Source organism: Rhineura floridana, chromosome 2 (assembly GCF_030035675.1).
Source record: "Rhineura floridana isolate rRhiFlo1 chromosome 2, rRhiFlo1.hap2, whole genome shotgun sequence".
Classification (NCBI taxonomy): Eukaryota; Metazoa; Chordata; class Lepidosauria; order Squamata; family Rhineuridae; genus Rhineura; species Rhineura floridana.
In genome coordinates this window covers 208054594-208077845 of record NC_084481.1, presented here as the reverse complement: position 1 = coordinate 208077845, position 23252 = coordinate 208054594, and the positions used below count along the sequence as shown (strand labels likewise).

Below are 23252 nucleotides of genomic sequence, written 5' to 3'. Positions count from 1 at the left end.
GAAATAACACAGATTTTTTGGAAGCCAAACTGCAGCAGAACGGAAACAGTGTTGTACACAATGAACAATGGTTGGAACAGAAATCGATGCCTTCTTACACCCCTAAGGTCGGGTTACAACCATTTAAAAATACAGTATTAAAATATCTGAAACAGATTGCAATCAAAAGAATAGGGTGAATACTAAAAATATTATATCAGGTATCAAAGACCACGTTAAAGAAGTTTAGAACATGCACGTAATGCTAAACCATGGTAAGCCTTCTTTAGTTCTCCAAACAGCAGCCAACAGATGACCCCAAGTCTTCCCTTGTATCACAGCATCTACAGCCTTTGAACATGAAAATGATATTTTTCATGAGCATTAGTCAGTCATTGATATTGCTCCACCCACTGCTCCAAGGTGCATGCTTGATCCACTTAGATTTTAATTGTTCATAATAGTTATGGATAAGATGTTGCACTCAGTCTTGGACAATTTTGATTTCAGAAGTACTAATGGCTCTACTTACTTGGATCATGTCCAGCTTGGACAGCAATGGCATTTTGTCCAAAGGACCATAATGCCACAGGTAGCACTGTTCTGCCAGGTTGGAGATTGCTAAGAGCATCCTGCTTAGTTCTTGCCTCTATATGAGGATAAAGAAGTGGATGAATTAGGCCCTTCTAACTATTATACAACCACATATACCTGGAATAGTCAAAGAAGACCACCTTTATCAAGGCTGAGGGCAGCATTCAAAAAATGAACAAATGAACAAAATACAGCCATGCTTATTCATGTTTATTGGCTCCTAGGGATGTCTGTTGTTGTGGGAGAAGGCAGTAACAAGGATCACATTCTCAACCCAACAGCAAAAAAGGAGTGTGTGGCTAAGACTATAATGAAGGGACCCTGAACTTCTAGATTTGCTATTACACTACTGAAGCACAATAACCAGCAGTAGACTTGGCCCACATGTTAATCTGGAAAATAAATGTTTTTAGCATGCACCTAAAGCTCATAAATCATTGGCTCACATTACTCCTCCCGTCCACAACAGTGTGGACCACTAGGAGATGATTGCCAGCTGAGCAGCATCTACCAATGCCTTCCCCCAGTGATTGTGGTGGCAACTGCATCTCCTCAGGGCACTCTCAGCTGGACACCCTGGCACCTAGCCAGCCAGGAATGCAGGAGCTGTTGGCTATATTTGCCTTTACCTATTGTTAATGAAAAGAGCAAGATTCATAAAATATAAAATATTCTCCACTGATCAAACTAGGCTGTTGAGATGCTAAGGCAGTCTTTTCCCCAAACTGGAGCCTTCCAGATGCTTTCCCTGACCCATAAAATCGGACCCTGTTTTATGTCCCTGCATTCTTTGAATTCCAACTTTTCTACTAGAGTTGTACTGGTTTAATGTTGTATTTTTTTTAATGATACTGTTTATAGTTTTGATGTTGGATGTTGCTTTGAGATTTTACAAGTATTACAGGGTTTATAAATGCCTTTAGATAAATAAAAGAAAACACAACTCCATTAGCCCAGCCAGCATGTCCGAGGCAAATGGGAGCTGTAGTCCAAAATATCTGGAAGGCATCAGGTTGGATGAAGGCTGTGCTAAGGCCACACCTTGAAGTGGATAGGGCGGGGAAGGGGACATAAAGAAACTTACCTTTTCACTGGAGAAGCCTTCATTATAGTTAATGTACTGATACAACCGAATGTTTTTCTCTTGTAACGCATTCTGCTTTGACTGAAATGCAGAAATTTTGCTGATCAGCATCTAGGGAAAATCATAACAACATGGGAAATTAGGACGCACTGACATTTCCTTTATTTTATTTCATTTTAATTTAAGTTAAGCAGGGCCAGCAGCAGACTTCAAGGGGCTCTCAGCGCAGTGAGGCCAGTGATGCCCTCCTCAACACCCATACAAACAAGAACACCTCAATGCAGATGGGAGCCAAGCATGGGACCTTAGCCAGGGAGGGTAGGGAAACTTTAACCCTATACCACCTCCCCCCTCCCCGTGGTCACAATACGGATCAGGCCCCCAGCATATACTCCTTGCATGGGGTGGAAAGCTTTAAAGCTTTTGCTACAATACAAATAGCAGGGATAGGGGAAGGTTGATTCTGATAACCACAATCAGTGGCAAAGCTCCGACCTCCATTCAATTATTCTTATCTGACAGCCGCCGCCCCCTGCCATCTGCTATTCATTTAATAACAAAATCACAAGAAGTTGTGGCAGTGAAACATATGAAGAGGCCGGGTTGAGGGCTCAGTGAAGTGCCCTACTTGGAGCCATGATTGGGGATGATGGCCATTTTGCCTCACTGCTTCCAACTAATGGTTTGTCAGCCCTGCTCACAGCCCAGTTTCCTCCCTCCCTTTCCAAACCATTGTGTAGTGAGCACCTACATGCAAGCCGTTGGCTACTGGAAAAATTGTCTTCTTTTGGTACTCCTATTTACCATAAAGATGAATATTTCACTATCACCTCATCTGTAGTGGTATACTAGTAGTATATTAGTAATTCTAACAATACATAGTGAGAGGGAAGATGGACACTAGTAGTACAAAATGAGAGAATAAATGTGAAATAGTAGTACAGTAACAATACACTATGAGAGAATGAATGTACAATCGGAGTATACTAATAGGACACAATGAGAGGGAAGATGGGCACTAGTATTATTCACTAATAGGCAAAAAAGCTTGCAGTTTAAGAACGTACCTACAGTCCACAGATATTTCTATCAAACTTTAAAAAGCAGGGAAATTGGGCAGCTATAGTGAATGCACCAGGGAAGCAGGAGACCTGACCTCCTCTCGGAGATATTATACTGCCCTACATATTGGTCAAAATGCAAACACAATTTGGGTTGGTCTTTCACAGTCCACTTCCTGCGTAGCTTGGAAGAATTTGGTAACTGCCCAATTTCCCTGCTTTTAAAAGTTTGATAGAAATATCTGTGCGCTATAGGTACATTCTTAAACCGCAAGGTTTTTTGCCTAATAGTGAATTTCTCTGCTTTTTAATCTGAGAGGTAAGATATGGGATCCTGTGCAAGTTTGCTGAGAATGGATTGATCATTTGCATGCTTATTGAGTTCAGTGGGATTGCGTTCAGTGGGATTTACTCCCCTGCAATCATGCTTAGGATAGGTGAAACTGACCACAGGAGATGGGGAGGGGGGGAGGAGGATGGAAGCAGGAAGGAGGGGAAGGGGAGGAGAAGAGGACAGGTTTGATTATTTGCATGTTTATTGAGTTCAGTAGGATTTACTCCTGTGCAATCATGCTTACAATAGGTAAAACTGACTGGGGGAAGGGAGGGAGGGACGGCTGGAGTGGGCAGGGAAGGAGGAAGAAGGAAGAGGGGAGAGGAGAGAGGAAGGAGGGGAAAGGCAGGTCTGATCATTTGCATGCTTTTTGAGTTCAGTGGGATTTACACCTATGTAATCATAGTTAAGTAAAACTGACCATGGGGGAGGGGGAGGGGAGAGGAGAGGGAAGGCAAAAGAGAGGGGAAAGGGGAGGGGGAAGGAGGGGTTGGAGGGGAGGGGCAAAGGAAAGGGCAGGGGAGGGCAGGTTTGATCATTTGCATGCTTATTGATTTCAGTGGTATTTACTCCCATGCAATCATGCTTAAGATAGGTAATACTGACCAAGGGGAGGAGGAGGGGGAGGGGAGGGGAGGGGAGGGGCAAGAGGGAGGAGATAGGAGGGAGGAGAAGGGAGGGTGGGTTTGATCAGTTGCATACTTTTTAAGTTCAGTGGGATTTATTTCTGTGCAATCATGTTTGAAAATGGAAATGGACTGCCTTCAAGTCCATCCTGACTTATGTTGACCCTATGAATAGGGTTTTCATGGTAAACGGTATTCACAGGTGGTTTTACCAATGCCTTCCTCTGAGGCTGCGAGGCAGTGACTGGCTCAAGGTCACCCAGTGAGCTGTGTGGGGATTCGAACCCTGGTGTCCCAGGTCGTAGTCCAACACTGACCTGGGGGATGGGCAGGGAGGGTAGGAGGAGGGGGAGGAGAGGAGATTGTGTGGGTGGACACTGGGCAGAGGGGAAGCCCCTTTCTTTTCCAAAAGGAAAACATTGTGAACAGTATCATTGCTTTTCAGGGTTTCCCCCACCTTTGTATTCTACAGTAGGCACATGTAGCCTCCCACCCAAATTTAAACCAAAGCTGTCCCTGGCCACATCCACACCAGGTCTTTCTTTCACTTTGGACGGTCATGGCTTCTCTCAAAGAATCTTGGGAAGTGTAGTTAGTGAAGGGTGCTGAGAGTTGCTAGGAGAAGCCCTGTTCCCCTCACAGACCTTCAATCAGAGTGGCTGACTGTTAAACCAGTCTGGCCACTGGAGCTCTGTCAGGGGAATAGGAGTCTCCTCTCAGCACCCTTCACAAACTACACTTCCCAGGATTCTTTGGGGGAAGCCATGACTGTCTCACATGAAATCAAAGTCTGGTGTGGGTGTGGCCCCCTGCTTAGGCAAGCCCAGCAGCTGTGAGTCTGGCTTTTAGAACACTGACAGTTGGTTCTTACTGAGCATGCCCAACATTATCATTCAGTTCAATGCAGAATTTATTAAATTAATTAAAAATCAGCCAGCCTTTTTTTTTAACTTTTAAACTGCAGAAGATGAAGGTCAGAGTATGAGGCAAGGTCAGTAACAGGATTACAGGTACATAGGTGATTTTTTAATGAATATCAACAGATTATGAGAACTCTGACAGAAAAAAGTCCAAAAGGGGTCTGGTTTTCTCTCTCTCTTTAGACTGAACTCTCAATTCTTTCTGACTGTTTTGTTTATTGTCATGAAAACTGAGAGTGTTGTTAAGCAAGTGTTTCAGTACTATAAGTTTTGTAAGGTTTTGTTTTGAAATGAGCTTATGGGAAGCATCAGAATGGCATGGGGGTATTTTCAATTTAACATTGCGGAATGTGAAAAATCCACGCTGGCTATAGTATACAGCCACTGTTATGGCTGTATAATACTTAAGAAGAGGGGAAATGGACACTAGTACACTAATAGTACGCAATGGGATTAGAAATATACTCTAGTAATTCACTAGTAGTACAAAATGAAATGAGAACTGTACCCTAATACACAGTGAGAGTGGGAAAGCCATCGCCATATTTTTGGAAAACCCTTCCACTGACCACTCTCTTCCTGAAAAGGAAAAAAAACTTTCCAAGGCTTTGGGGTGTGACCAGAGATAATACCAATGACAGCCTGTTCAGAAGGGATCTCTGAGTGCTGAGAGGAAAGAATCATAGTTAATCCCACAGCAAGGGTTTGCTATGTGCTACTGACTGATACTTCTTAAAGCTTCATCCACTTCAGAAGGCAAAAGTGACCTCATCTAATGTTTCAGCAGAGAACTAGCATGCTTAGTGCGATGTACAACCAGGCCTGCAAAATGAATGGACCAAGTTCCACAAAACTACATGCTTGGTTATTATTACAACTGTTGCGGTGCTGTGTTCCTCATGTAAGTTGTTTAATTCACTTTGTGTCTTCTCCAGGTTATACAGCTGGGTGGACAAATTCTTCATCAAGTTTTGGTTTGCATCACACAGTGCCTTGTGCCTTTTTATGAGGGCTTTAACCACAGAGTCTTCCACGCCTCCCAGAAAGTCTGCAATGGGAAAGATGGAGGGTTATGCTAGACATAGAAAACACACATCAGGGTTATGTCTGCATCAACCAAAATTCAGATATCAGGTCTGTGCTGGATACTCTCTGGTTATTTGCATCTAACTCCTGCAAGTCCATCCAGAGCTTAATGTTACCCTTAGGCACATCCAGCCCTAGGGTTGCCATATTGCCCGGTTAGCTGGGTTTTACCCGGATTCTTTGCATGCCACCCGGCACCCATTTAACCCCTTAGGTGGCCCAGATTCTCAGCTTTAATTAAAAAAAAATTAAGTTTCTAGGTAGTCCGGTTCTCGAGATATACATAAAAACGTTAGCCGCCCCCCTGACTGTTAAATCTTTCTTTAAACAGTACTGTATAGCACTTCGTAGCTTTAACCCCGCCCGTTCAGGATTGCAGCCAATCAGTGAAGCCAGGGTTGCATTTGGTTGACCTGAGGCAGTGTCTAGAAAACCTCATTGCAATGCCAGAAAATGGTGGTTTCCCCCCGTTTATCTGAAAATCTCATAAATTGGGTAAGTATATACATTTCAGTTTTTTTCCTCTTGTGTGCAGGAGTCAGATCCTGGGCAGTGTTTTGAAAACCTTCCCAATACTTGCTTTTGTAAAAGCAATGCTAATCCCATATGCCCAGAGTAAATCCCATTGAATTCAATAGGACATGGTTATGAATGTGCTGAAAATCAATGGGACTTCGGAGTGAATGTAAAAAAGAATTGTGTTTGTGTTCTAACTCTTTCTGTCTTGTCTCCAGTCCTATTTTAAAGCAAGTAGGCAGGGCTTACTTGGGTATTACAGTTTTTATTCTGTAGGAAACTAATACTGATTTTTTTAAAACTAATACTGATTTTTCTGCAATGACCAACTGGTTTGACAATAAACTATTATATGGGCTGTATGTATTTATACATCTGCAGTGTGTGTGTGCATGTATGGAGTGTCATGCCCGCCCGACCCTCAGGGTCCCGGGAACATGCATCAGGCTCAGACCCCCACCCTTAGGGAAATGAGACTGGAACCGAAAAGCTATTACTTCACCCTTGCCAAGGCTGTGTACGCTCACAACAACCCTGCAAGGTAGAAGGTAGGCTGCCACCACCCCTGTATACTGGTCCACTCAGAGCCAGGGGATCTCTGAGCCCAGAAGGTATATAAAACCAAGGTCCTAAAAGGCAAGAGTCACAGTTACACTCCTTGCCAGGCACCTCTGGTTTAACACTTAAAATCCAAGCTTTTAACTTCTTAACCCTCTTTGGTAGTGAGTGACTGAGATTGGGTCAAAACACTGAATTTAGAGCCACCCCTTCTCTCAAATGAACACACCAGGTTAAATAGAAGTAGCTTTATTAAAATATATAAGTGCACATATCATATAGCAGCAAGTAATCCTTTAAGACCATTCACCCAACAGGGGTTTAGGTTCTTACAAGAGAATTCATACACACAACAAGAAAATAATAAACTAGCTCACCTAACTACTTACATACGAGGTAGTTGGTTGCGTGGCACCTCTCCTAAGAGAGATGGATGTTCAACATAAAGCAATGGAACCAGACATAGGTTGCCTTCCCATAAGCAACCCCAGGAACCATAAGGCAGAAAAGGTTTGGAACTCTGGTGCCAGTCAGCATAGGCAGAGAACAGAGAACAAAGGCTATGGGTCCCTAGCCCTATACTTAAGGGAAAAGGATCCTAACGGTCCAAGATTAATTGACCAATCAGGAATTGACTGATGTAACTTTCTTCTCGATGTTTCTCACATTTTCGCGCCTTCAGGCCCCCCTCCCAACGGTGTTTTCCAACTGCATAGGCCAAGGATGACCTTGGGTGCCAGGCACTTGCTAATCAGCAAAGATAAACAGGTGCAGCTTGTTAAGGCTTCTTCTAACCGTCTTCAGCTGGAAAAATGAAACTTAACTTTACAAATTGGCAAGGCTTGTCTTTTCTGACTGTAACCATCTCCCAGAGTCCCTTACTGGAGCCAAAGTGTTGTCAGCAGATTTTTAATAACTCATGACCATTACAGGTTCATGACATGGAGTGTTTCCAACAACCCTGTAAGGTAGGGTTGGAAACCAAGAAAGCTCACAACAAGAAATAAAGCCATTTAAAATCCAATAACCATAAAAACAAGTATAAACAGTTGCAAAACAGTGTAAAGTGGCATGATTTGGAATTTTGGGTTGTGTGAATGAAGTTGCTTATCACTTGAGGTTGCATTTCTGTCCCTGCTTGAGTAAGCCCCACTGAATACACTGGGACTTGCTTCTGAATAAATAAAGCTAGGATTGCACTATAGATATCTTTACAGTTTGTGTAAATAATAAATATATTTGATAGTCATGCTTATATAAATATTTCTTCATTTATCATACTTTTGGTTTTTGGTTAGGAATCCTGACTGGTTGTGAGATGCTTAGTTTTCTGCCTTACTCATAGAAATCTTGTTGTGGTTGGTATGGTATTGCATTTAAGAAATCATGGTACGAAATGGCCTGAATCAGTATAAGGCAGATTCCTTGGTTCCTAAAAGTGGGGAGAGACTCAAGGGCCACAGTGACTCCAACATTTATTTATGTATTTTTATTTAGAACATTTATATACCGCTTTATTGTAAAAAATCTCAAAGTGGTTTACAGAAAGAATTAAAACAATAAAATTATTGGCAAAAGCGTTAAGGACAGATACTTAAAAACATTCAAAATAATAAAACCAACAATGAGTTAAAAACAGATTTAAAAACACAATAGCTTCCACATGCCTGGAGAGGCTTACCTCACGAAAACTGATTTTAGCAGGTGCTGAAAGAGGCGTCTGCCTAATGTCAATAGGCAAGGAGTTCTAAATGTAGGTGCAGCCACTTTACAGGACTGATTTCTTACAAGAGCAGAACTCCCCAGAGATAAATTGTGGGCAAAATTAGAATCTGCAAACATTGATAGGAGACTATTACTCCTTATATGTAGTCTCTATTCAAATACTTGTGTTCACATTAGATATAATAATGCTGGCAATTTATCAAGGCGTATTCCAACGGTAAATGGAGTAAAACAAGGCTGTATATTAGCTCCAACGCTATTTAATTTTTATGTGAACTCTTTAATTAAAAGCCTTGCAAAAATCTCCTCTCACCATCCTACGCTCTCAAATAGGCCAATTTCAACATTGCTATATGCGGATGACGCTGTGTTGGTCTCTTTCCACTGTTGGCCTCCAGCGACTCCTCTCAGCTCTCACCAATTATTGTAAGAACGAAGCATTGGTAATTAATTATGACAAGACCAAGGTGATGGTTTTTACCAAGAAGCGTTTAAAACATCGATGGAGTCTGGGGGGTAATGTTATAGACCAAGTAACCACCTATGAATATCTTGGCATAGTCCTTCACTCTTCGGGCAAATGGCAATCCCAGGCGAAATGTGCAAGGATAAATGCCCAAAGAAGTGTAAATGCCCTCCTTTCCTTTTATTACAACAAGGGTGGCCAACATATTCCTTCAGTTTTAAAAGTATTCACCTCTAAAATTGTCTCACAATTACTGTATGGTGCACAGGCAAGTTTATACACTAATTTTTCCTTATTAGAATCCATACAAACTAAATTTCTTAGGTCCTGTTGGCTATTAAACCGAGAAAGCATAGGTTAAATTTCCACAAGTGAGCTACGTGACTTAGCAGCGAAAGTTGGCAGAGCTCGAGCCATCTTCAAGGACACGTTGCTAAGCAACCTAGGCTCGGGCAGCTGGCCTTATCTATATAGAGGGCCAGCAGACACTTGTGAGAGTGGGGGTCGAGGAGTTTGTACAGAGAGAGCTTGTGATATATTGTCAGTAAAGTGACTCTTAAAACTTATTGCTTGTCCGGCTCATTGCTTCAACTGGCATCTAGCCTGTCACTATACTGTTCTGCATCCTGGGCATCTGCTTGCGCCAGATACAACATCCAACAAGTGGTAGCAGAGGATGGTTACCTGGTGCTGAGGATTACCTGGTGCTGAGGATTACCTGGAGCTGAGGATTGCAGAAAAGCAGCAGAGAAAAGCCAGAACTGCAGACCAGCGAGTAAAACAGCAGAGAGACGGAGAAACCGAAAGCTGAGCTGAAAGCTGTGAGGGAGCCGTGGGGGGAAAAAACCTGACTGAAGGACAGAGGTGAGAAGCTCTAATTACAAAGGTGGTGAACTGTGAAAAGTGAAAGTATGTCTGTTACGTTATCGGCCGGGATTCCCTTATAAAGGCTGACAGGGAAAAATTATGGCACTTGGAAACAGAGAATGCAGGCTCTGCTAGTGAAAGAAGACCTGTGGAAAGCTATCGCAGAAGACCCACCCGCCGGGGTGCCTATTCCAGCAGATTGGAGAAGGCTGGATGAGAGGGCAAAGGCGTTAATTGTTCTTGCTATTGATGATTCTCAATTACTGCACATGCGTGATGCCACAACAGCAAAGGAAACCTGGGAAACTTTAAGAAATATTCATGTGAAAAAGACTGCCAGTTCTAAAATATATCTTGCCAGAAGATTGTATCAGATGCGCTTATCTGGAGATACAACCATGTCAGAGCATTTGTTGGAAATAAACAGACTGTTTACTGAGTTGTCAGAACGTGAAATTGAACATTCTCAAACGCAAAAAGTGTATATCACATTAGCTTCACTAGCTTCAAGTTATGATAGTCTGGTGAGCTCTTTGGAAGCAATGGACGATGCAAATCTCAATATGGATTATATAGAAGGAAAACTTTTACAAGAATTTCAAAGAAGGCAAGAAATGGCAAAGCAGGAAAGGACTGAGACTAAACACAACTTAGGAAAGCTGAACAACAAAGCAGCACAAGAGAGACTATATGGACAAAAGGCATGTTACTTTTGTGGTTCCAAACAACATCTTCAAAGGAATTGTGAAGCAAGAAGAAGAGAAAGAGGAAGAAAACCATGTGTACAGGTGATCTATGCTAGTAAGAATAAGCAATGTATGAACAATGAGCAGGGAAATAACTGTAAAGATTTATGGGCAATTGACAGTGGGTCAACAAATAGTATAATCAAAGATAAATCTATGTTTCATACATTTTGTGACGTAGAGGATCATGTAATAATGGCTGATGGATCTAAGAAACAGATCAAAAGTAGGAGTACAGTGAAATTAGCAGGTTTCAATACCATTATGACTGATGTGCTGTTTGTTCCTGATATCGAATGTAACATTATGGCTGTGTCGAAACTCAATGAAATGGGGTTCACAGTAATGTTCAAAAGGGGTTCAGTGCATGTAATGAGAGGAGAAAAAATATTCATGAAAGGAATAGTGAGGAACTCATTGTTCTTCTTACACGTGAAACAAACAAATCATGTACTCATGTGTGCTAATAAGAAACCCCATAATAATTGTGTTCATTTATGGCACAGAAAACTAGGCCATATAGGATATGAAAATGTGGTGAAAACAACAGAGAACAGTAATGATGTGACATTGAGAAACTGTGAAAAATATGTAGACTGCCACGTGTGTAAACAAACTAGGGCAGTTGTGGCTGCAAAGAACAAAGAAGCCATGCCCAGCACAAATGCACCTTATCAATTAATACACGTGGACTTAGTGGGGCCATTTCAACCTACTCAGGGGGGTGCAAGATATTTCCTGACAATAGTTGATGATTTTTCAAAATTCTGCACTGTTTATTTACTAAAAGCTAAAAGTGAAGCTGCAGAGAAACTGAAAAGATTTATTACAAAAATTGAAGTGCAGTTTGGTGTCAAAATACAGAGAATAAGATCAGATCAAGGAGGAGAGTTCTTAGGACACTCTTTTACTGAATACTTGGATAAAAGAGGAATAAAACAGGAGTTAACAGCCCCTTATAGTCCTCATCAGAACGGGTTAGCTGAATGCTGGAACAGGTTGCTTCAGGACTCAATAAGATCAATGCTATGTGACTCCTCTTTAACACAAGGTTTCTGGGGAGAGTGTGTTCTGTATTCAGCTTACATTCAAAACAGAATATTCCATAAGGCCACTGGAATGTCTCCTTATCAGAAATTGTATGACAGAAAACCCAGATTAAACCATTTGATTAGGTTTGGAGCAGAATGCTGGGTACATGTTCCCAAAAATAAAAGGACAGGGAAGCTGCAAAGGAGAGCAGACAGAGGGTACATGCTGGGATTTGAAAACACGTATTACAGAATATGGCTACCAAAACAAAGGTCTGTAGTGTTCAGCAGAAGTGTGCAAGCAATAGAGCAGGATTGGGAAGAGAAAACATATGTGGAGTTGGGAAACACTGAAGGTAGTAATGAACAAGAACAGGCAGACACAGTACCAATAAAACAAGAAGAAACAGGCAGCAGTAGTGAATCAAGTTCTAGCTCTGAGAGAGAAACAGAGGAATCGCCTGACACAGACACAGACACTAAGGCAGAAATACAACCACGCAGATCAGAGAGAACAACAAAAGGTATTCCACCTGTTAGATTTAAAATAAATTCCATTAAACATAGACTTCAGTAACTGGAAAAAGTGGGATGATGGAAATCATGAAGAGTAATGAAATATAATGAAAATGATGCTGAGATTGCAATGGAGTAACTGTATTACAAATGAAAGTGATGTAAACTGAAATAAAAGGAAATGTATCAGAAGAATAAAACCAAATGATGTAAATGTAATGACATGTAAAATGTAACACATGTAAATGGAAGAGAAATGTAACTGGCTGAATGTGGAAATTTAAGGTGGGGGGTTGTTGGCTATTAAACCGAGAAAGCATAGGTTAAATTTCCACAAGTGAGCTACGTGACTTAGCAGCGAAAGTTGGCAGAGCTCGAGCCATCTTCAAGGACACGTTGCTAAGCAACCTAGGCTCGGGCAGCTGGCCTTATCTATATAGAGGGCCAGCAGACACTTGTGAGAGTGGGGGTCGAGGAGTTTGTACAGAGAGAGCTTGTGATATATTGTCAGTAAAGTGACTCTTAAAACTTATTGCTTGTCCGGCTCATTGCTTCAACTGGCATCTAGCCTGTCACTATACTGTTCTGCATCCTGGGCATCTGCTTGCGCCAGATACAACATCCAACAGGTCCATCTTGGGAGTCCCTTCCTGCATCACTAACAACGTTTTACGTTTGGAAGTAGGACTCCCAACGCTTGAATCGCGTATTTGGATTCTTAAATTAAAATTTTGGTTAAAATTAGTTTTTTTTCCAACAGGATTGGCACCTTTAGTACTTACTGATTCCTTCCAATCAGATTGGAGGAACTCCTTATTACAAAAACTTACATCTTTAGGCCTATCCTTACCTTTCCTCCTATCTACGGGCTTCCAACAAACCAACCTAATAATTATTCAAAGAATTCTAGATATGGAAACCCAAAAACAGCGTATCCTCAAATATACAAATATAATTGGGGAATCATACAGCTCTCCTTATTTGCTTGCGAACCACTTGAGGCTTTTGGACAATTATAAAATAAGAAAAGCTTTTACAAAGGCCAAATACAATGTTTTACCCTCTGCCATATTAACTGGCAGATATCAGAAAATCCCTTTGTTAGAACGAGTCTGCCCTTGTGGCAGTGGCTCTTTAGAAAACATTGACCATGTCCTGCTAGATTGTGAATTTTATAACGAGTTGAGACAGTGATTTATTACTCCCCTTATTCAACAACTCCCTGGCCGAGACCCAGCAATATACATAAAATATCTCCTAGCAGATGTAGATCCTTTTGTTACATTTCCAGTCGCAAGGTATTGCGCGGCAGCCATAAAACAGCGCATATTAATGGTCTCACAAGAGGTTTTATAATTTTATATCTGGATAATTTAAAAATATTTCTACCCATGTATATTTTAATTAATTGTGGATTATGTATTATTGGATACTGTTTATTGCTGGTCTGACTGTATTAATAAAATTCTATTCTACAAGAGCAGAACAAGTACTGTACTATGTGGCACCCATAACATGGAAAGCACAGCTTGAACTTGGCCTGGAAGCAAATCAGCAACCAATGCAGATTTCAGAGCAGAGGTATTATGTGCTGATAGGATCTCACTCATGTCAGCAATTGTGCTGCAGCATTCTGCATTAACTGCAGTCCCCAGGTCAGGTTGTGCTGCATGGCGATTTCTGTGACCTTGGCTGACTGGCTGCTAGGATTTTTTTAGCTTGGGTTTTTGGTTATGAATCCTGACTGGTTGTGGGATGCTGAGTTTTCTGCCTTACTCATAGGAATCTTGTTGTGGTTGGTATGGTATTACATTTAGGAAAGTGTTACTGCCTTTTGTGTTGTTTTTTTCCTATTTGCATTTCACTTATCTTTAACCTCACTCCGTTACAGCCATAGAAGCAACAGCAGCATATGCAAGGTAATTAACTCCTATTAGTGATAAGAGCAAGAATTTATAATTATTATTTTAATTAAAACAAGAGGCTTATGAGTACTTTGAAGAGGACCAGATATTTATTTTCTTTCTGAACCCAGGACTTGGTCTTTCATGATGCCCGGTGGGGGGGGGGAGCAGGAGAGTAGTCGATAAGACAGACATCCTGGCATTGGTAATCTAATTAGCAAGGTATGTGTGGGGTTGTTGCACACTTTCAGGCCCAGTTTCAATTTGAGTATGGAGGTGGAAACTGTGTAGATGTGGTTGATCAAAGGGAGAAGAAATTTTGAGTTAAGCAAAGCTCTGCTTTTATAAAACCTAAGAAACATACAGATACTTTGAATGTCTGAGTGCCTGCACCAGTGGAATACTGGAGGAACTTGTAAAACTTGCTGCAACAGTATTTAGAACTGAGCATGTGGTGTGAAAAACTCCTTTTCCTAACATTTTGGCTTCTTGTTTTTCTCCACCCACCACATCTTTGAAATATATCGTATATGTAATGGTTAACCATACTAAAAAATGTAAATAAGTTTATTTTGGTCAATGACCAGCAAAGGTTAACCATACTGCTGCCCTGACTTACTTTATGTTTGTTGCTATTTTGTGTTTTTATTATGTTTTTATATTGATTGTGTATTTTTATTGTTTTTATTATATTTGTAAACTGTGCTGAGCTCTGTTTTTAACAGCAGAAGGGCAGGATATAAATCCTCTTAATCAATCAATAAATATTCCATAGTGTTGGAAACTAGAGTCTAGGCATTTAAGGCTGAAAATGTTGCTTTAAAAAAAAAGATTTCTCACATCTTTCCGTAGTTTTTAGTGGTAATTCCTAGGTACAAAAACAAAACAACTGGACAATGCAAATATTAATATGCAAACAATCTGCATAATATGCAAATTAGCCTGCCCGGATTTGTGGAACTGGAATATGGGAACCCTATCCAGCTCCCAAGTGTGGTTAAGGGAACTCACAACATAGGGCCAAACTTCATGTTACATTAGTTACAGATCTCTGTAGGTGTGTGAGAGTCCCCACGAATTGCTATCACCAGGGCCTTGATCTGGATTGGGACCCTAGCCCATGAAGAGTAGAGAGATTAAAATCTTTACCCCTTCACACTGTGGTCCTCATCTGAATCACCCCTCACCTCCTGCACCTGCAGTTTCCATTGGAGAAACACCTGCAGATGCAAAGGGCCTGATCCTATTAGGACCTTAATGGAGACAAAGATTAAAAGAAGAAGAAGAAACTGCTACCCCCTCTCCCATGCTAGGGTCCCAGTCAGTATCAGCTCCTTTGTGCTGGCAATTTGTGTTTGTAAAAACTGCACTTAAAAGCACAGACATGTAATGAACACAACATGTAGCTTAGTCCACAGATTTGGCAATTATCCCTTTAAAGTACTCCAAAGCAGCAATAAGGACAAAGCATATGTGCCCTTCAAGGGTGAAAAGGAGCATGTCTGCAAGACAGGTTTCCTGGAAGAGTTGTTGTTATATGCCTTCAAGTCGATTACGACTTATGGCGACCCTATGAATCTTTTTGGATAAATTCATAGGGTTTTATGGTAAGAGGTATTCAGAAGTGGTTTACCATTGCCTTCCTCTAAGACTATGGCACCCGGTATTCCCAGGCGATCTCCCATCCAGGTACTAACCAGCAGGGGCGTCACTAGGGCAGTGCAGCAGGTGTGGGCCGCACCGGGTTACACCACCAGATGGGGGTGACACCCAGAACCGCCCCCCCAGGCACTGCCTAGGCTCCAAGAGCCTTCGCATGGTGCGCCGGCTGCCTTCCTCGGCTGTTAGAAGGTGGAAGCGGCAGCAGCGAAGCGGCGGCGCGCTCCCGGGCCCTGTCGTTCGGCCGCGCGCTCCTAGAGAATCACTCACAGTCTCAGAGAGAAGGCGCTGCGGGCCGCACCGGGTGACACCAACCCTAGTGAAGCCACTGCTAACCAGGCCTGACCCTGCTTAGCTTCTGAGATCAGATGAGATTGGGCTTGTTCAGAGTAGTATGGCTATAGGCTCACTGGAAGAGTAGACAATAGTTATCACTATATGCGGGCCTGTATCCCAGAATGGGGAATGGCTTGCACAGGAGTACTGCCCTGAAGATCTCCCACATGTGTTCCAAGGTGGTGTATAGTCCTCTGAGAGGACCATACCTCTGGAGTGTATTTTTATTTTAACAAGTTTTTGTTGGTTTTGAAGGTGCTACAAAACACTTGGTTGTTTTTGGAGAGAAAGAAAACAAAGAACATAACGCAAATATTCAGTCATACAATATTGTCCATAAATTGATAGTCAATCTCACTGAGAGGCTTTTGTTTGAGAAACAAACGAGACAGGAAACAATCTTGCAAAGACAGGAAGGGGGTTTGTTTATGTATTTATAAAAATATTTGTATGCAGCTAGTCTTAAAAAAATCAAAGCTGTTTACATCAATCAAACATATATACAATAAAAACCAATCAGAAATTTTATATGCCAGGTGAAAGAATAGAACACACAGTATGGAATAGTGTGGATCCTACAGGCAGAACTCAGTTTGTGTTAGGGTTCAGCTGTAGAGAAAATAACAATTTATATATATCTGAGCATGTGCAAAGTGCCCCTACCAATTCCTTCCCTTGCCCACCTCTCCACCGAACCATTTGCATGTAACAAAACTCTACATTTGTCCTGTAACCGGTTGGGGGGAGGAAGAATAAGTTACAGCCACTTTATTTCAAAAGGGTAGGTGGGGAGACTGGTTGATCAGATAGTCATTGAGTCATATATTTACTTATTTATTATTCGATTTATATCCCGCCCTTCCTCCCAGCAGGAGCCCAGGGCAGCAAGCAGAAGAGCTAAAAACACTTTAACACATCATAAAAACAGATCTTAAAATACATTAAAACAAAACAACATTAAAAACATTTTTAAAAAAGCTTTATATATGAGGCCCAAGAATCTTTTGTGTTGCCTCTTTGAATATTTGCTTTATTTAAAGTTTGGGTATTTGTGCTACTCTTTAATGTCTCTTCAAACCTGGATGATGACAACTTTGAAAGCTGTCTCGTGGATCCTTTCAGGACCCAAAAGGCAAGCTAGAAATCTAAATACATATTTGTCAAGTATCGAGTCCCCAAAAGTAAACAGAGTTAACTGTTTAATGACTGTACTCACCAGGTAGCAATGCATTGATAACATTCTGCAAGAAATCTTCATACTTTTTGTATTTTGCCATCTTCTTCCGTAGTTCCTGTAATCTGAAGAAATATATATATATATATATATATCAGGGATGGTTGGAATGCCTCAGACATTCAGTGGCATCTTGTCAATAGATTTGTGATGAGACATTACTGGAAAGAAGCATTGCCATTCATAGCGGGGTGTTCAATGCTAGTCCTACTCAGGGTAGACCCATTGATATTAATAAGCATGACTAATTTAGGCTTATTGATTTCAATGGGTCTATTCTAAGTAGGATCCAGCTGAATACAACACATAGTGTTTAATGTTTCAGATACAGAAAATTATAGACTCCAACGTGTTGAATACATGTGTAAATCCACCCTAATGAACAGTTAGGGTGGGACCTATCCAGTAGGACCTACTCCCAAGGAAATGGTATAGAGAACATGAGGCATATGTGCCACTTCTCAACATACATGAGGATATGGTCTGAGGACACATGAGGCCCCCACCTTGCTGAAGCTAAGCAGCACTAAGTCTGGTCAGTATCTGGATGGGTAATCACCTGGGAAGAGCATGTTTGCTGCCTTGGATTTCATGAAGGAAAAAAGGTGAGATATAAATGTATAATATAGGAGATGGCTTGAGTGCAGATGAAGGCGAACTCCTAGTGGATGCAATTATACACTGGTAAGTGCCTATGGTAAGCTGTATTTAGGGGCAGTGAGGGCAGCAAAAAAACAATATTTTGCTGCCACTATCAAATCATCAATCTACCGCCCAGCAGAGCTCTTCAGAATTGTCCAGGGGCTATTACACTCTGGCCCCAGGGACATGGTAGAACCATCTGAGGCCCGCTGTAATGAATTTGCTAGGCACTTCCAGGATAAAATCTTTAGCATCCGCCAGGACTTAGACTCTAGTGTTATAGCAGGTGAATCAAGCGAGGTATCCAGAGCACAGCCTTGTCCCGATTTCTTGGATGAGTTTCAGTTGGTGCAGCTGACAAGGTGCTGTTGACGTGTGTGCGTTGTTGCGTGAAACAGCATACATTACGTTGGAGTTAAGTTGAGCAAGAAACTTCTTCAGAGCATTAGAGCATGTTAAGAGTCTTTATTAAGACATTATGGCCAAAGACTTAAGAGTAAATACATGTAGAGTTTCTTCAGTCACCCCCCTTCTGGTACATCTCTCTTCAAAGGTAAACACAGAAGACAACCTCTCAGTTCAGAGGCAATACACAGAAGAGACAGCTTAACACAGATAGCTGCTAGAACTTTTCCCAGTTTATCGCGATGGCTACCATAGCAACGGCCTTGGCAGTCCGTTCCCAGACTGGGCAAAGACATAACTCCCCCTAGTTACAGTTTTTCAGACTTGATGGAAAACAAACTCAGTGACAGTGAGGTTCAATGGTCAACAATCCCCCCTTTTTTTCCCCATCATGTCTGTAACTCATTACAACAATAACAACAATACATTTCTCCAATACATCTTGCAATACAGCTCACATTTCAGTACAGTTCAAAACATCTCTGTACATTTAGCTAGAACTTTATTCAATCAAACTTTGGCTGTACACATGTCAAATACAAAGTGTCAGAATCCATTTCCACTAGTTTATGCATTCCAGGACTGGATACCAACCCCACTGTGAATTTTTCAGGTGGTTTCCCTAAGTTTGATCTTGTAGAACGTCTTAAAGGTACCAGAGCTTCTGCTCTCTCAGTCCCCCTATCTGTGCTTGTGCTTGGCACAGCCTGCGCAGGAGATTCCATTTCCTCAGCCTTGCGTTTCTTTGATCTGCGTTTTGCACAAATGAGCTCATTCAAAGCATCTCTGAGAGGTATTTGTGTGCCTTCCACTTTAATGTCAAGATCTGGCTTAAATGATTGTTCTTGTGTGTCATCTGACCCTGTAAGAACAACTGTTTCCCTTTGATCCCAAGGTTTTTCTGAGACTTTAATGCTTCTGCTCAGAATTAACTGCTGTGTTTCTGGACACCAAACTCTGAAATATGCATTCTGAAATCCCAAAACAAAACCTTGCTGTGCCCTCGGCGCAAGCTTGCCCCTCCTTTTTCCCTGTGGAATGTGGATCCAGCACCTTGCCCCGAATTTTTGAATGTGTTGTATTTTCGGTTTTCTGCCAGTGATTTTCTCATAAGGAGACATTCCAAGTGCACTGTGTAATACCCTATTGTGAATGTAATTCGCATAAAGAATTGCTTCTCCCCAGAAAGAATTCCCTAAACTGCAATCCATCAGCATGGCTCTCATCGCTTCCTGAAGCACCCTATTTTTTCTCTCAGCAGATCCATTGGAAAACGGGCTAAAAGGAGCTGTGAAAGTCTGGCGTATTCCCTTACTCTCTTTTTTTTTTTTTTTTTTTTTTTCAATAATTTTTATTCAGATTTTCATAAAACATACAAAACAAAATCATAAAACATTCAAAGACAAAAAACAAAATCAAAAATAGTTAAACAAAAAGAAAAAAAGAAAAAAAAAAACAAAAATAAAAAATAAAGAGTAAAATATTGACTTCCCATTTGTCAAAGATCAAATCAGTTATAAGTCTATAATATATAACAATCCTGTCTCTTAAGTCATATTATAAAATCACTTTCCTCCAGTAGTTATCTTACTTAATCATCAAATCTCATAAACATTACTTTATTCTTTCCACAAAAAGTCAAAGAGAGGTTTCAATTCTTTAAGAAATATATCTATCAATTTTTTTTTCCAGATAAGCATATCGATTAATCCATCTCATTACTAATTATGATAATCTTATTGTCATAACCATAGTCAAAATAAACATTTCAATTAATCCATCACATCAGAATCTGTTAGGTTCAGTAATTTCAGTAGCCATTGTTCTATTATCTCTATTAGTTCCATTTTCCATCTTCCATCTTCAGTAGTCTTGTTAAATCCAGTAATTTCAATATCCAATATCCGTATTCCCTTACTCTCAAGGAAGTCACTTAACGCTTTGCTTGTGAATTCCCCCCCTTGATCTGAGTGAATCGCTTTCACAGTGACGTCATGTTGAGTTTTGATTCTCTTAATGAACAGTTTCAGCTTCTGCTCAGCTTCACTTTTCTGCTTAAGCAAATAAACATGAGTGTATTTCGTAAAATCATCAACCAGTACCATAAAGAATTTCGCACCTCCTTGTGAAGCATTTATTGGCCCTGATAAATCAACATGAACTAGCTGGTAGGGAGCTGTTGTGGTTCTTTCAGCCTCCCGGTTAATTGGTGCAATAGTCATTTTAGCTTTATGACAAGAATCACAATCCATTATCTGTCCACAATCCTTCAATTTCATGTTTTCACTATGCATGGGGGTTTTCTTAATCATGTCAAGGTTTGCATGCCCCAGCCTTTGATGCCATTCATGGACGCAGCCCTGATGTACCTGTGTCTTAGCGTTTAACACAGCACACCCTGCTTGACTGCTCTTTATTACAAACTGTGAATCATTAAGGCTTCCCTGCAAACACACTTGATCTCCCCTCATTATATAACATTGGTCTTTGTGGAACAATATAGAAAAATCACAACTCACCAGTTTTCGGGCTTCCACCCTTTTTTGTGATCCATCTGCAAGTTGCACAAAATCCTGCACTTCTTCTGAAGCATAAAACAAACTTCTGTCTTTAATTAATATATGGCTTGCACCGCTGTCAAGAAGCCAGTTAACAGGTGCTAAAGTTTGTGGCTTCTGTTTACAAACAAAGTTCACACTTCCCTGCTTCAAGCCTCCTTCCCTGGAGTTACGCTTGACTGCACAGTCTCTTTGAAGATGCCCACGAGCCCCACAGGCAAAACAAGACTTCAGCCGCTGCTGCTCCCGCTTGTTTTCCTGTCTGCAGCTGCTTTCTTCTTTCAGCTTGGCTCTTTGCTTTTCCTCAGCACTTTTCACCTCTTGTCTCCGCTGCCATTCCTGGGTCAGCTTTTCCTCAATAAACGCAACGTTCAGACCTCCGTCAGGCATGGCTTCGAAAGCCATGACCATATTATTCCAAGTCCCATCGAGCGAAGCCAGGATCAGATAGGTCTTCTGAAGTTCAGAGTGTTCGACGCCTCGGTCCATCAGCTCAGCAAACAGACGTCTGAATTCCGTGAGATGCTCACTCATTTCACACTCACCCGTGAAGCGCATCTGGTAAAGCTTCCGTGCCAAACACAATCTAGATCCCGCAGTCTGTTGCACATGAAGAGCCTCCAGCACGTCCCACATCTGTTTGGCGTTTGTAACATCTCTCACATGTAGCAGTTGAGAGTCATAGAGCCAGAAGTATAAAAGCCTGCGCCTTCTGATCTCTATGCGTCCAGGCCGCAGTCAGAACCGCCGGAGTGGGTCCATCTATTGTGTCCCATAAATCCTCTTTTATCAGCGAAGCCCGCATCCTCGGCTTCCAGCTGCCATAATTCTTTTCCGTCAATCTTTCCATTGGCAAGCCTCCCCCAGACAGGTTTACAGCCATGTTGCTCACCTCTGTCTGGTACAATCAATCAAGCTGCCCTCTGGAACTCCGTCTGCCGTTCAGACCAGCAACTTACTCCCGTGTAATGCGCTGTGGATCTGGGCCCATAACCCTTGTTGACGTGTGTGTGTTGTTGTGTGAAACAGCATACATTACGTTGGAGTTAAGTTGAGCAAGAAACTTCTTCAGAGCATTAGAGCATGTTAAGAGTCTTTATTAAGACATTATGGCCAAAGACTTAAGAGTAAATACATGTAGAGTTTCTTCAGTCACCCCCCTTCTGGTACATCTCTCTTCAAAGGTAAACACAAAAGACAACCTCTCAGTTCAGAGGCAATACACAGAAGAGACAGCTTAACACAGATAGCTGCTAGAACTTTTCCCAGTTTATCGCGATGGCTACCATAGCAACAGCCTTGGCAGTCCGTTCCCAGACTGGGCAAAGACATAACTCCCCCTAGTTACAGTTTTTCAGACTTGATGGAAAACAAACTCAGTGACAGTGCGGTTCAATGGTCAACAGGTGCTTGGATAGGTTCGTGCAACCACTTCTGTGCTGGATCCTTGCCCTTCTTGGCTAATAAAAGCTAGCAGGGATGGAACAGCTGGCTGGGCCAGGGAAGTGATTAATGCCTCTCTGTGAGAGGGGGTGGTCCCTGGCTGACAGAAAGAGGCAGTAGTGAGACCACTCCTGAAGAGACCCTCCCCGGACCCAGAAAATCTTAATAACTATAGGCCGGTAGCAAATGTTCCATTCCTGGGCAAGGTCCTGGAACGAGTGTCTGCAGGCCAGCTCCAGACACTCTTGGATGAGACTGATTATCTGGATCCATATCAGTCGGGTTTCAGGCCTGGTTTTGGCACGGAAACAGCCTTGGTCACCCTGTATGATGACCTTTGTTGGGAGAGAGACAGGGGGAGTGTGACTCTGTTGATTCTCCTTGATCTCTCAGCGGCTTTCAATACCATCGACCATGGTATCCTTCTGGGGAGACTAGCTGAGTTGGGAGTGGGAGGTACTGCATTGCGGTGGTTCCACTCCTACTTGGCAGGTCACCTCCAGAAGGTGGTGCTTGGGGAACATTGCTCGGCACCCTGGATTCTCCAGTATGGGGTTCCGCAGGGGTCAGTTCTGTCCCCCATGCTGTTCAACATCTACATGAAACCATTGGGTGCGGTCATCTGGAGCTTTGGAGTCCGTTGCCATCAGTATGCTGATGACATGCAGCTCTATTTCTCCTTTTCATCTTCTTCAGGTGAGGCTGTCAATGTGCTGAACTGGTGCCTGGCTGCGACAATGGACTGGATGAGGGCTAATAAATTGAGGCTCAATCCAGACAAGACTGAGATGCTGCTAGTGGGTGGTTCTTCTGACCGGATGGTGGATGTCCAACCTGTTCTGGATGGGGTTGCACTCCCCCTGAAGGAGCAGGTTCATAGCTTGGAGGTTCTCCTAGAACCATCTCTGCCACTTGAGGCTCAGGTAGCCTCGGTGGCACAGAGTGCCTTCTACCAACTTTGG

The 23252-nt window shown here is 42.0% G+C and overlaps 1 protein-coding gene across 1 annotated transcript in view; it reads right to left on the bottom strand.

Annotated features, from left to right (window-relative positions):
• The window catches only part of CCDC197 (coiled-coil domain containing 197), a 47938-nt gene that overhangs the window by 1024 nt on the left and 23662 nt on the right, over nt 1–23252 (bottom strand). Inside the window, exons 5-8 of the mRNA XM_061612816.1 lie at nt 17216–17307; nt 5474–5646; nt 1658–1768; nt 512–628 (exon numbers count right to left, since the gene is read on the bottom strand). Coding sequence (XP_061468800.1) covers nt 512–628; nt 1658–1768; nt 5474–5646; nt 17216–17307 — 493 coding nt within the window. The remainder of the gene's footprint in view (nt 1–511; nt 629–1657; nt 1769–5473; nt 5647–17215; nt 17308–23252) is intronic.